Here is a 15,241-nt window from a genome sequence, read left to right on the forward strand (position 1 = left end):
GAGATCGTGACCTGGCTGAAGTCGGACGCTTAACCGACTGCGCCACCCAGGCGCCCCGATTGTTGTTTTTTAAAGAAAAATCCGAATAGTGTGTCTCAGGAAGTTCAAATGTGAAGGTACACAAATGTTAAAAGAAAGGACGGAAGTAAGTAAACCAACTATGGAATTGTTTGCCTTGCTTATATACTGAGCATGTAGAATGGCAAAGCCTTTCCAAAATTATTTGTCCAAATAATTATAACAGAGATCTATAATCCCCTTTTCCAATATGATTTGCTAGGACAAACTAATTTCTGATGGACACTGCATTTTGAAATTCAGTGGCATATACACCTGTAGGACCCGGCTGGATCCTTCACATCTTCCACCAGACTTAGTACCTAAATACTTTTGCCTGTTCCCAAAAGCGAGGCCACTGTCAAAGAACGGTTTTCACTTCTGAGAATACTTTTTAATTTTTTTTAATGTTTGTTTAGTTTTGAGAGAGCGAGAGCGAGCACAAGCGGGGGAATGACAGAGAGAGAGTGGGGACAGAGGATCTGAAGCGGGTTGGGCCCTGACAGAAGTGAGCTTGACACAGGGCTCAAACCCAGGCTCCCCTACTTCTGAGAATATTTTTAAAATATGTCTTTAAAACAAGCAATGAGTAATTTCAAATAGGAGTACTCCACAATTTTGAACACCACTAGAAAAAAAAAATCTCAATTTCCAATGTAAGTAGCTTATGTGATTTAACCACTGAAAGCTGCATCGCAACTCGAACCTCTAAAGTTTTCAGTACAATGCAAAACCACAGAATGTCCCTTCAGAGTCTGCTAGCGGCCTCCTGGTATCCTTCTCCCCACTTTCTCAGTGAAAGAATGTTCAGTGCACAGCTTCCAGGCTCCCTCGGAGCCGGGTGTAGCCCGATGAGTCGCTACAGTGTGGTCAGTGAGACAAGACTGGATGGGTACGCCCTTGCTCTCCCCTTCCCGCTCACAGGAACACAGAGGTGGGTCAGAGGAGCCTGACTGGATCTCAGGCCACGAGACACCAGCCGCTTCAGGAGGAAGACTGAACCACCACACAAAGGCTGGCCGAGCCCTCACACCGTGGGGCCGCCTTAGCCACTCCAGGCTGCTGTGAGATGAGAGAAATAAACTCCAGTCTTGAAGGTTCTGTTACTTTGGCCAAACTTTCTGAATCTAACCTTCACTCACCTGTTTGGCTATTGTTACTTATTACACCATCGGCTTCTCCAGAAGCCATTTCTTCAGAACTCGAGACAGGGTGAAGACAGGAAGACCATGTGTTAGTTAGCTCAGAATGCTGCCACAGAATACCACAGACTGGGTGGCTTAAACAACAGAAATTTACTAATTTTCAATCAAGAGGCCGGCTGATTCCATTTCTGGTGAAAGCCCTCTTCCTGCCTTGGAGGCAGCCACCATGTTGCCACGTGCTCACATGACCTCTGCTTTGTGTGTGTGTGAGGAGAGAAAGAGAGCTCTCTCTCTTCCTCTTCTGTAAGGATATAAATCCTATTGGATTAGGGCCTAAACTGTAAAATCTCATTTAACCTTAATTACCCCCTAAAGGCCCCATTTCCAAACACAGTCAGAGGAAGGGTAGGGCTTCACCATATAAATTTCAGGGGAGGTGGAGACAACAATTAAGTCCACAGCAACATCGAACCTTGGGCCTGCCATACACCTCGTGCACTGGCTTATACAACACAATTTTCTACATTGAAATATGATTAAAATGTTATACAGAATAAAGAATCAAGAGGACATAAACACTATACTTGAAAACAGACCTGACAGATTAATGATAAATTTCAAAACAAAAGTATATAATAAAATGACATATATAGAATATATAATAAAAATATTATCTCACAATCAATAACTGGGCCATCTTCTGTGCCTCTCTTGTCAATGGATCAACAATAGCAATGACATCAAAGAACATATCATTCTCTTGAGGATTTATCTTTATAATGCTAGAAAATAGAAAATAAGATGAAAGGGGATGAGTTAAATCTCTTTAATTATCTAATAAACCTTAATCTCACTATATACATTCTTATAAATTGTTCTCTTTCTCACTAGATTAAAAAAACCTGGTTATTTCACAGATTAAAATGCAAATTTAAAAGCCTCATGTTTGTGTTCAATAAACTACAAAACTGGAAGGAAACAGAGAAAATAAGAACTTATGAATGAGTGATTTTTAAAAACTCTTCAAAGAACAATACTATTACAGTGAAAACTCTAACCTCCCCCAAATTCTCATGGACCATACAACATAAAAAATAAAACCAGGTTACTTTTGTGTTGGTTGAATATATTTTTTCAGATTTGAGAATAAAATTAACTGTTCAGTAGTTTTTTGAATTTAGTATTTAAAAAACTCCAATATATCATACAACAGGAAAGTTCAGGAGGTAAAAGCCCAAATTTATCATACTTATTTTTGGCCCCAGGCACCTTCTCCTGAGCTCCTCCTCTCAGTCTTCCTGCTTGTTTCTTTCACTGAACTAAGTTCTAAGTTGGAAGATGGACTCATCTTTACAAGGAACACAGAGCACAGACGAGGCCAGTGAAAGATAATAAATTTTATATTTAATGTAATTCAAAGTTAAAAGTATATACTTGACTAAAAGTACAGAATATTCCAATTGAGTTACTGTTTTAACACTGTAATAATACAGGAAGTCAGTTTTTTGAGATGTATGAATTATATTTTATGTATTACAAAGGGATGAAGGTTACCAAATTAAAATGTATCCCTGTAAAATTACAGGGATATAGTCTTCTTTGGTGCAGAAAGACTATAAATAGCTAGACTTTTTGCAGCGAAGGGATGAATTTCTCAGCAATAAAAGTTAATGTAAAAGTCACTTCAAATATGGGTCCTTTGACAAAGAAATGAAAGATATTTTATTTTATATGAACTTGACATGATTTAATTTTGTGAAAAACAGGAGTGACAGAATCAGACAACATATCCTGCTACGGAACTATTACTAGAAATAAGGACTACAAATCAGATGTTTTAAAACTGAAGAGACTATCTACAGTGGTTAATTACTTTAGTTATGTTGGTGACAATTTTACCAATTATTGCTATACTTGCAGCGTTACTCAAAACTTGTATTTTCTGTATGCGCTGTTATGGTGACTAAAAGCAGGCATCTGTTTATTCAGACTACTGCCGATTGGCTAAAACTGCCAATATGCCCAAACTGCCAAAACTGGTTATTTTCTGTTATGGTGGCTAAAGCAGGCATCTGTTTACTCAGACGACTGCCGATTCTGTGAGGCTGTCTGTATCCGAATCCAACAGTCCCTCCCCATCATCTATTTCTACATGCATTGATGTAGACTCATGACCATTTTCTGAGCAAAATCCTGAGCCTATTAGTAGGTATTACATTGACTAATCTAAGAATGGAAGCAGCACATCTCTTTTCCCATACAATATTAACAAAAAGATGCTAATTCCACCTACACCACCTTTTTAAGGCAATGGATGTGTATTCAATTGCCAAGAAACTAGTGTTACACTTTATGCCATTAGCCAGGAAGAATGATGTCAAGTACAATGACAGTCAATAATTGTTAAAAGCTTAAGTCAAAGAGAGCCATGACGGTCGGCTTGAGGTAGGTATGTTCAGGCCTTCAAGTCTTTGGGATAAACTAAGCACATTTCAAACAGGCCACCGCAGCAGGAAAATGCTCAGCCAATATCATATCCATTCCATGCAGAGATGTTCTACTGAATTAAGTCTGTTATGATGTTATTAGTTTGTATATAAAGACAGGTCAAGCCACCCATCGTAAAAGATGTTGAAGACACTATTCGTTCTATAGTATTCCCTTCGCAAAGATTTCTCAGAGACTTTCTGTGTCCTCCCTCTTCTAAAAACAGTTACATTTCGAGGGTTGATGGGGGGTGGGAGATGGGTATTAAGGAGGGCACCTGTTAGAATGAGCACTGGGTGTTGTATGGAAACCAGTTTGACAATAAATTTCATATTAGAAATATTAATAATAATAAAAATAAATAAATACAGTTACATTTCACCTGAACAACTCTTCTGTTTCCATTGTGGACTTCGTGAAACATGTAAACTGGAAAGCTTACGGTGAAACTTGGGGTGTGCTTATGGCAGGCAGAAAGAACGGCCATCCGCCTTGCAACCTCCTTTCCTTCCTGCCTGCACTGTGAGCTCCAAGCTCCAGTATCAATAGCCTCAGAACGACTGCTTAACCAGCTCCTACAATTGTGTAAGGTCGAACCCTACAACAATTCTTTTATAAATGAATAACGAGTTCTCATCTACACAACCTCCACATGTGTATGTGCACATGCGTGCGCGCACACACACACACACACACACACACACACACACACAGCATTCCAACTGCTCTGATTGAGCCCTGCTTGTACAGTCCAGCATTGCTAATGTGCTTCTCTCTACCTTTCCTAGGCTTCCAACACAAAATCCAACAAAGTCATTTTTCCTTCATTAAATTAATACCTTCACTTAGGTTATCATTAAGTTTTGCTGACCTGGATCCTACTTAAGGTAGGTATTCACATCTCTCCCCAGATTAAGAGGAGTTGATTTTATGGTTTAACTTTCAGGTCTAATCTTCTTTCTCTTATTTCCAAGTGTCATTATTTGTGTAACAAATACACATAATAGCTGCAATGCATTAAATATTTATTATATTCACAGCAGTAGGCCTGAGTCTCATAAAACCCTGGAAGGGTAGGACTCGACACCCGCATTTTATAGATTAAGAAACTGAAGCTACGAGAAGTCACAGGGCCATGGTAGACTGGGATTCAAAAACTGGGTTTTTTGGACAAGAAAGCTCATGCTATGCTACACAACCAATGTTGATCCAGATGAATTTATCAGCATGGGTAAGCACATAGAAAACAAAAGTTAAATGCCTAAAGTATATACATGAACTCAGAAAATGGCAAATTATCTTATCTGCATGTTATAGAAGGCAGGCATTAGGTATTATTGTATAAACAGAGATGCACATTAATATGTACATACTGCATATCCATTTATACATTTTTATAAATAACAGAAAAAATTGGAGAATTGCAAACCAATATCAAAAAGTCACATCATACCTCCTGTCTATATAAAATAAGGCAGTAGGCTTGAAAGCAGCAGATGCATTGAGAGATTTGAAAGTTAGAGAAAGGGAGCCGAAACTAACCGACAATAAACTATAAAAATCAATTGTTTCAGACATTTAACACGGGAGTAAATAAATTCCAAACAAATCAAAATTCCTAAGTACAATATAGCTTAACAGAGCAGTCTAGTGACTAATGTTTACAGTGATGGTTTTGAGTAATTTGTGTTAAATTATTTTAGCACATGGCATTTGATTCTTGATTTAGGCTCAGATCATGATCCCGGGGTAGTGGGATTGAGCCCCGTGTCAGGCTCCACGCTCACTGTGGAGTCTGCTTAAGATTCTTTCTCTCTCTCCCTCCGTCCCTCTCCCCAGCTCTTGTGCTATCTAAAATAATAATAAACACTTAAAAGTATTGAATCTTAGTTATCTGAAAAATAAAATAAAATAAAAAAATAAAACTTCCTTCCCAACAGTGCTCCCTTCTTTAGAAAGTTATTTTCCCTGATTATACAACTGCACATGTGTAAAGACCTCTTGAAAGTCACACTTCCTGGAGCTACAGCACGTATTACCATCTAGTAGTACACATGAGCATCTACCACAAAATCAGAAAACTTACAAGGTACTCTTAGCCATCTTGAGTCTATGTTAAGGTATTTGTCTCAGTTTAGTTTTATAGGAGCACTGATTAGAAAAAGATCACACAACGAAACATGTCTATAGGTTAATTATATAATGTCTGTTTTTTCCTCCAGTTCTATGCGGTCCCTAATTAAAAACAACAGAAAAGGTTCCCTTCGGGGGAAACAGATAATTGTATGTAAGTAGACAGAGATTGATGAATTCCATTTCAAATATCTCAGAGCTGGAATTTCTTTTCCTAATCTTGTCAAATACATTTCTTCTCTAACAATTTTTAATTTGCTCTAAATTCTGCTATAAGTGGAAACCATAACTGAGTAAAGGATACAGTGACAGAAAATATATATTCTTACCTGTGATTCTCTCTAAGAAATGTGATATCATACCGAGATTCACGTTTAGGCAAAGAGGAAATAAGGGCATCGACTTTCATAATGAGGTCGCTCATGCTAGGTAAACAAGATAAACAACAGATGAGTTTTTCTGAGGAGAAAGGTCCATATTTCATGTCACAATTAATGCCCCGAGAAATGGAAATTTAATGTAAAATATCTCCAATAGACAAGCTTTATATAAATGACTTTTCTTCCAAATTTGTAAGTTGAATTTGTCAGTTTTTTTAAAAACTTATTTTGAGAGAGAGCAAGCATGGGGGGGGGAGGAAGGGAGAGGGAGAGGGAGAGGGAGAGGGAGGAAATCCCAAGCAGTGTCCACGCTGTCAGCACAGAGTCCAACGTAGGGCTTGACCTCATGAACTGTAAGAGATCATGACCTGAACCAAAACCAAGAGTCGGATGCTTTGCTGACTGAGCCACCCAGATGCCCCTAGAATTTGTCAGTTTAAAGATGACTGCTGCTTTAAAAACCATCCTTTTTTTTTTTTTTTTTTTTTTATCATTGACATGATCTTTAAACACTTATAAGTAGTGTTCTTAACAGCGCCTGTAAGGATACGGTGCGTCATTCAATTCAAGGCAATATTTGCTGAGCACTGGTTATGTGTTCAAGCACTGGAGCCCACCCAGGAGAGAAAGAAGGGCAGGAAGAACAAAAGGGAGAATTTCCAAAATAACTAAGAAGTCCAGACTTGTATGGTCACAAATTAGTTTGAAAACTAATTACAACTGCATAAAACAAATACCTAGATTAAACATAACCGAGTTTGAAAATTCATGCCAGAGGAAATGTATTATATGTTCACAGATACATTGGGGCAGAAAATGTTGGCTAAACTTTAAGGAAAGTTTTTGAAAAGAAAGAAACAAGAAAAGAAATGATAAGCAATTCTTTTTTATAAAGAAATTCAGATGCAGAGTTGAGAACTTGTATCTCTCTACTATATCAGCTTTGACTATAAGGTTCTGACATGTAGGACTTCACATTACTTCTATTTGTATTACACACCATATCTTTCACAGAGCATTGCTTAATGACCACTTAATAAACCTGTTTAAAAAAAATTTTTTTTACATTTACTTATTTTTGAGAGACAGAGAGAGACAGAGCATGAGCAGGGGAGGGGCAGAGAGAGAGGGAGACACAAAATTGGAAGCAAGCTCCAAGCTGTCAGTACAGAGCCTGATTTGGGGCTCGAACTCACAAACCGCGAGTTCATGACCTGAAGTCGGACACTTAACCGACTGAGCCACCCAATAAACCTGTTTTAAATGAGTAAATTAATCAAAATCATAATCTCTATTCCTAAACTCCCTCAAAGGTATTTATTAGCCACATAATCTCTAATATGTGAAATTGTAGACACAACAGAGGAAATATGGTTAAACATGCTCCCCATGTTTCAAGGAGACCATATGCACTAAGTGAAGAGGAAATGAGGAAAGGGAAAATTGGGGGCCCCAAACAGCCTTTTTGTAGATTCTCTCACTTCTCTCTTTTTGCAAAATACTCTGCACTGCAGAAGGGAACATGCATGAGAAGGTCAGCACCTCCTGTTTAAGGAGTGGAGATGGTCTCCGAGCAGAACAGGCAGTAATCACTCTGCTCCAGAAACAGGTGTCACGTGCTCCCCCAGCAATGGTTCCAAGGACTCTGTCTTTTGCACCCAGAGTTCTACCTTCTGAGGTAGCTAACTCTTGGAAGACATGAAAATAAGGACGCATATCTTAAACATATGTTCACATTTAAGCATATATGCCTTTATTCTAACCACAACATGACGTGTTTAGCATTATGTGTGTGCGTGCAATGACTTCAGACAATTAGAGGGGATGTTCTTATAGTTTAGTGTTGGTTTTTGTTGTTTCGGTGGTGGTTTTGGTCTGAAATCCACCTCTAAAGTGGCTGAAATAGCTTCCCAAACCTATTTAAAACTATTTTTTGCCAGATCAGATTAAAAAAATTGGTTCTGAAATGTTAACAATATATTCACAAAATTCAGTATGAATTATATGCTTTCCAACATAAGCTAGACCTAAATTATTTAACCAAAAATAACTTTTTTTGCTTTTTAAAGTTTTCTTTTTAAAATATCCACTTGAAAATAACTGTGGATATTATCTCTTTACTGCAGAAATGCCCTTACACTTTCCTACTTTATTTTTAGTTTTCTATGTTAACATCATTTCCTAAATGATGAATTACTTCCTAAAGGAACAGATTAAGCAAGGACATCCATTTCATCCGAATCAGAATTCTGTATTTAAGACTAAGAATCAGAATTTTTAGTTCTGGCAGGAAGCCTAGTTGTATGCCATAAGATGTGTGGGTACACTGAAAGTAAATGGAAAAAGATAAAACAGAAAAGCATTAACCAAAAAGAATGTTGATGTGGCTTAAATACGAGACCCCACAGACTTTAAGACAAAATTATAGCAGAAGGAGTAATATATAATGATAAAAGGAACAATTCACTAGAAACATAATTCTGAATCAGAGTATATATAACTATAGCTCAAAATATTTAGAATAAAATTTGACAAAGTTGCAAGAATTAAATGACAGATCCATAATCATCATTGCAGTGTTTTTTTTTTATTTTTTTAAAAAAAAATTTTTTTTTTCAACGTTTATTTATTTTTGTGACAGAGAGAGACAGAGCATGAATGGAGGAGGGGCAGAGAGAGAGGGAGACACAGAATCGGAAACAGGCTCCAGGCTCTGAGCCATCAGCCCAGAGCCTGACGCGGGGCTCGAACTCACGGACCGCGAGATCGTGACCTGGCTGAAGTCGGACGCCCAACCGACTGCGCCACCCAGGCGCCCCCATCATTGCAGTGTTTTAACAAACTTCATCTAGTAACTGACAGATAAAGAATAATTCAGTATTTCGATGGTTGGAAAAAAAATAGCATGTTCAAAATAATAAATGTGTAAAATCTTCCACACAATTAGAGAATAAGCCTTAAAAAAATCAGGCATGGAACAATGATAAAGATTAACCCTGTCTCACAAAATTTGTAGAAATAAATACCAAATAATTGATTTTCATAAACCATGTTCTCTAATCACAGTTCAAAAACAAACTGGAAATCAATTAATAACACACTGTGCCACTTAAAAATTTTTAAATGCATCTTATTCATTTATTTATTCAATAAAGATTTACTGGATGTCTAACACGATCTAGGCACAATTCCATATAAGGAAGATAAAAATGATAAAATGGACAAGGAGTTTGCCTTCATGAAGAAGACACTATAAATATTTCAAAACATCTTAACAAGCAAATGTTAAAAAACCCAGAAATCTGAACACGTTAGCAATGAATCATAATGAAGCATTTATATATCACAGCTTATGTGATACAGCTAAATAGAGTTTAGAAAGACACTTTTAAGCCTGTAATTTAAGGGTATGTAAGGAAAAAAAATGTGATATTAAAAAGCTTAGAACCCAACTTGAGAAGTTTATGAAAGAGAACAGATGAAAAAAATAGTACAAACTGAAACTGATAAAAACAACCAAAACAATTAAGAGCCTGCCAGGTCCTAAATCTACATATATGAAAAGTAAAACAGTAAAATAAGTCTATCCTAAATTAAGCAAACTAGAACAAGAGAAAGGCCAACAGGAGATGTTTTAAAAGCTAGAAGTTAAAGTACGAAGCTGTTACAATTCACAAATGACATGAGCGTCTAACATCAGATAAAATGTTACAAAAAATAAGAGAGTTGAGCAAGGAAGATCAATATAGAATTTATTATTATTCCTGTAATTTAGCAATAAACAATTTGAAAATATAAAGTACACTATTTATAATATGGGCTAAAAGTATAAAGTACAAGGGAATAAATCTAAAACTACATGTGTAAAAACTCATGGGAAAAAAACAGAAGCTTCACCAAAGGACCCAAAAGGAACACTAAGTAAGTGTGTCAAACTATCTACCTACATATTCTTATATACATATGTTTATATATAAATCATATACCACATATAAATTGTATGCCAGATACATCAGTTATATACCTATATGTTATTTTATATGTTTTATATATTATACATTCATATAGCCATACATAAACAATATATGTATATATTTAACAGACGAGATAATTTAATATTACATAAAGATGGCAATTCTTAAACTAATCTATAAATTCACGGAAATTCTCATAAAAATTCCAGGACAGTTTTTTGTAGAACTTGTTATGCTGGTTCTAATTACATTTATGTGGAAAAACAAGTAGCAAAAAACAATCAATGCAATTTTGAAGAAGAGACAGAAGAGAAAATTTTTGCTATTATCAAAATTTATTATAAAGCTGTGGTAACTGGAGTGTGGGACTGGCATGAGACAGCATACCAGTGGAACAATATAAAGATCTAAGAAGAATTAAGGACATGATCTCGGCTCAGGTTATGATCTCAGCTCAGGTCATGATCTCAGTTCATGGGATCGAGCCCTGCATGGGGCTCTGTGCTGACAGTGCAGATCTGCCCCTCCTCTGCTCACTCACACATACACACTCTCTCTCAAAATAAATAAATACTTTTTTAAAAATCCAAGAAGAACTAAAGATATAAACCAATAAAAAAGCAAAACTGGAAAACTTTTAGAAGACAATAAAGGAGAATATCTTTATGAACGCAGACTAGAAAAAAATTCTTATACATCCTACAGATACACACACACAGACCACAGACAAACCATGACAGAAAAATCCTGATAATGTTTTGACATTAAAATAAAAATCATCTAAGTATTTGGTAAAAAATTGCAATAAAAAAGTAAATAGTCATGTCACAAACTAGAATATTTGTAACACATATAACTGATAAAGATTAGTATACAGAATCACAGAGTATATGTTTATAGATCATTAAAAGAAGAAAAAAAGCCCAACAGATAACTGAGCAAAAGACACAAACAGGTATTTTACAGAAGGGTAAACGTGAATGAAAATAATCGTATGAGAAGATACTCAAAAGTCAAAGAAATGCAAAGTAAAACAAGCCACAATTTCACATCCACCAGACAGAGAAAATTATCAAGTCAGACAACTCCAGGTATTGGTAAGAACCTGTGGAAACAGAACTTTCACCTTTCTGGTGGGAGTGTTAATTGCTGCAATGACTTTCAAGGGTATTTAACAACACCTGGTAAGGCTGAAGACACGCACACCCCTGTGCTCTAGAGAAACTCACACTGCACAAGGAGACACTGAAAGCCGGTTCACTCCAGCACTTCTGTAACAGTAAAAACACTAAAGCCAAGTTCACTGTACCTCGGTAATGGACTGCATTAACGAGCTACAGCATATTCATTAAACACCGAAAAGGAATTAAAATGAACTGTGTACATGAACCTGGATGAAGCTCCAGAGGAAGTAGAGTGCAGAGGAACCTACAGGAAACAGAGTTTCTCTATAAAAGTCAGGCATTCGGCCCAAACAACACTGCTCATGGATATTCAGAAATGAAGCAAAGTATAAATATGAGTATGGAATCATGCACACAGCATTTAGGAAAATGGTTACTTCTCAGGGAGGATGGAGACTGTGTAGGCGGGTAAGAAACAAAGAGGACAGTAAGATCCAAGGCAAATAAAACAAACCATTAACATGTACAGTTCGGTGGTGGTGAGTATGGATGTCCTTTATTATCATTTTTAAATATTCTCTACATATCGCTTATATCTTTAATTGTGTACATATTTGAAATATTTTCTATTCTTAAAAAGAAAAAAATAAGATGCAAAATAGCACATCCTGAAATGAATTGCTCTTACGATTTTAAATACTTACTTCTTTGAGCTGATTTTCATATTTTCAACAACGCCTTTAATTTTCTCTACTAAATTAGTAAATGTTATCTTTTCCAAGAAGTAAAAATCTTCTGTATAGAAATTTTCACCTAAAGGTCCTAAGAACTTAAAATAAAAGTAGTTTTATTATTGTATACCTTCTAGAAGATACCAGTTTGGGACAAATATTTTCTCATCAAATAGATATTTAAACAACAACCGATTACCGATTAAACAGACGGTGGCGATCAATCCCACCACTTACTAAATCTACCGGGAGACAAAGAGAAAAAGGTTTTCTCACTTTCATATTACAAGTAACATTTGCATAAACACCAATATCTAACTGACAAAATAGAAAAGCAGTAAATTATTTCCATTAGGAAGTTTTACTTTGAAACATAATGCTTTCAAAAACCTAAGGCTTTTCATTCTAAGGTAAATTATGAAACGGTCTGTATTTCATAAGTCTTTTATTTTCAATTTGCTTTTCTATTCATCTATCAATTGTGGCCTACATGACGTAGATACGACCAAAGACAAACCACATAATCACTTAAACATACCAACCCATCTTCATCTAACTGATGCTGTATAAATGGTTTGGACCACAGTAAGGTCATGTATGCAGGTCGGCTGTGAACCAGTTAACTCTAGAGGAGGAGTTGTCAAATTGTCACACGCCTAATTTCGAAATTAATCCATGCAATCATCATCATATTATGAATGCAAGCACCGATGTAGAAGGTGAGCCTGACATAGTCTTATGCCCTAAACACTTACACTTAATGACAACCACAAAGTATAGCATCCAGAATCCTTTTTTTCTTGGTAAACAGACCAGAATTAAATGGTTGTAGCAGATTTTCTCACTCCCTCGACTGCTTCATCTGCTTCTGCAATTAATATTTTTCTAAAAATGAATGAGGTATAGTTCTTGAATTTTTTATTATTTGCTCATATCACAGGTGATATTAGCTGGGGTGTTAGCATTCCAACTAAACAAATATCATGTTTCACCCTTAAACATATAACATGGGCTCTTCAAAATGAAAAAATGGATACCATAAAACTAAAAGTACACATAGAAACATTTCATTGCCTTAAGATTTGGTATCACTTTTGAGATACTTTGAAAGCACTTTCAATGTTATATTTTATGGACTATGAATAGGAGGCCTGAATTTTATCTGTACCACCTCTATTGATTTGAGCAGTTTTGTTAATAACTCAGAAAAAGGAAATATAATCTCAAATTATTTTCTTAAGGGGTTAATTAGATTGGCTCTCTTCATTGATTAAATTCACCAGAGAACTGGCTCTATTTCACCTATGTGAGTGCAGTGTGAAACAGCTAGGAGAAACTTGATTCTTGTGGGATAAAGAAACATAAACAGTATAAAATCACATAATGTCTAAGTTGGGAAAAGGGACACTGAACTTGAAACTCATGTACAAACATAATAAAATGTATCTGGTGCTTCCATCTTCTTTACAACATTTTGGAAATGTGATTTTTCAGTTATACGGAATAACTGCTGTAACAGAAATGCATTACCTCTGACAGCTCATTAAAATTTTAGAAAACTCTGTTAGAATGTTCATCCACACACTGAGCTTTATAAAAATCTCTCTCCACTCATGGACATCTCAGTATGATTCTATATTGACTCTCTCATCAAGTGTAACACAAATCAGGTCTACAAATGTACCCACTATTTCTCATGACAGCCTTCAAATATTTAAAGAGAAAACAGGAATTAATATTTACTGAAAATCTGCTCTGTCTGGGGTTGTTTTATATGCTTTACCTATAAAAGTGTATTTAATCTCTGACAACTCTGTAAAATAGACCATCACCATTCCCACTGTCCAAATGATATTTCTAAACCAAGTCTCATAGAAGTCATATAATTAATTAATTAATGGTGAAATGGAATTCAAACAGAAATTTGTTTGGCTAAAAAAAAAAAAAATAAAATAACAAAAAAGGCCCTGCTTCTCTACTGCCTGCTACGCCATCTTTCGCCAATTTGTAAACATGTAGGTTAATGACAATAAATCTGTTATAATTATAGTGGCAGTATTAGAGTTTTATTTAATACTAAAAATAAATGCATTTTTAATTCTTCAGCATCTTAGTAAGAAAGTATGAGATAATCACCACCCCCCAGTTTTGATCATTCATAAGCAACCTGAGTATGTTCCAATTCTAACAAACATTTGGACAGGTTCACGATGAAGGCTGATTCTAAAATGTCAGATTTCAAGGATTAAACGATCTGGCTGAGAGTTGTACCTATCTGCTGCAATTGCTGTGACTACTGTGCTTTAAAGCTTCACTCTGAGAGTAACAAGCTAAGTATTACACAGCTAAGTATTACACAGCTCTAAGCCACAGTACTTGCTTTCAGATACATTATACTTTTCTATTCAAATTACAGTTCCATAAATTAAAAAAACAAAATTATAATTTTCTACTAATCAATGCAAAAGCCAACATAATTTAACTTAATATCTACCTCCAGCCCCAACCTCTTCCCTGAATTCAACTCATATGCTCAAGTGTCAGCCCAAGAGCAGGCACAGGACCAGAACTGGCCACTGAACTCTTCCTACATCCGGAACTGAATTTCCATCTTCCCTCCCCTTCCACTCGTCCTGAGCAGCCTCACTTTGCCAGTCACACGGTTCTCTCCATCCCACCCCAAGTCTGTCAGTAATTCAGGTCCACTCTTCCTCCACAATACATCCCTCACTTCCTCCTCCAGGGCCATTCCAGTCCAAGTCACCATCAGCTTTCACGTGGACTACTGAACTAGCTCCTGACTGCTCTCCTGATGCCCTATGTTTTATTCTCTATTGAACAGCCACTAGAGATGCACAAAGAAGATATAAGTCAGACCATGTCAGTCCTCTGCCCACAACTAAACTTCACAACTCACTCACAGTAAAGCAGGAGTCCTTACACTGTCCTGAAACCCTACGGGATCTGGTCGGCAGCTACTTTTCTGAAGCTTCTCTTCTGACTACTCTCTGTACTGGCTATTTCTAGGACACAGTAATCATCTCACCTCAGGACCTTTGTACTCACTGTTCCCTCAATCTAGAACATTCTTCTTGCACATATTCCACTCGGCTTGCTCTACCCCCCCACCTCCCTCCCTGCCTCCTCTGGCTCTCTCCAAATGGCACCTTATCAATAAGGATGCTACTTGTTAGGTGTCACTGCCCACCA

General features: G+C 36.4%; 1 protein-coding gene across 4 annotated transcripts in view; it reads right to left on the minus strand.

The window, feature by feature from the left end:
- Positions 1 to 15,241, minus strand: part of UGGT2 (UDP-glucose glycoprotein glucosyltransferase 2) — a 192,566-nt gene that overhangs the window by 49,101 nt on the left and 128,224 nt on the right. For all 4 annotated transcript variants that reach the window (XM_049647155.1, XM_049647154.1, XM_049647157.1 and 1 more), the window contains 3 exons: positions 12,005 to 12,129; positions 6,152 to 6,247; positions 1,882 to 1,984 (listed from right to left, as the gene is read on the minus strand). In XM_049647155.1, the coding sequence (XP_049503112.1) occupies positions 1,882 to 1,984; positions 6,152 to 6,247; positions 12,005 to 12,129 (324 nt within the window). The remainder of the gene's footprint in view (positions 1 to 1,881; positions 1,985 to 6,151; positions 6,248 to 12,004; positions 12,130 to 15,241) is intronic.

The sequence above is a fragment of the Panthera uncia genome (genome assembly GCF_023721935.1).
Source record: "Panthera uncia isolate 11264 chromosome A1 unlocalized genomic scaffold, Puncia_PCG_1.0 HiC_scaffold_16, whole genome shotgun sequence".
NCBI classification, from domain to species: domain Eukaryota; kingdom Metazoa; phylum Chordata; class Mammalia; order Carnivora; family Felidae; genus Panthera; species Panthera uncia.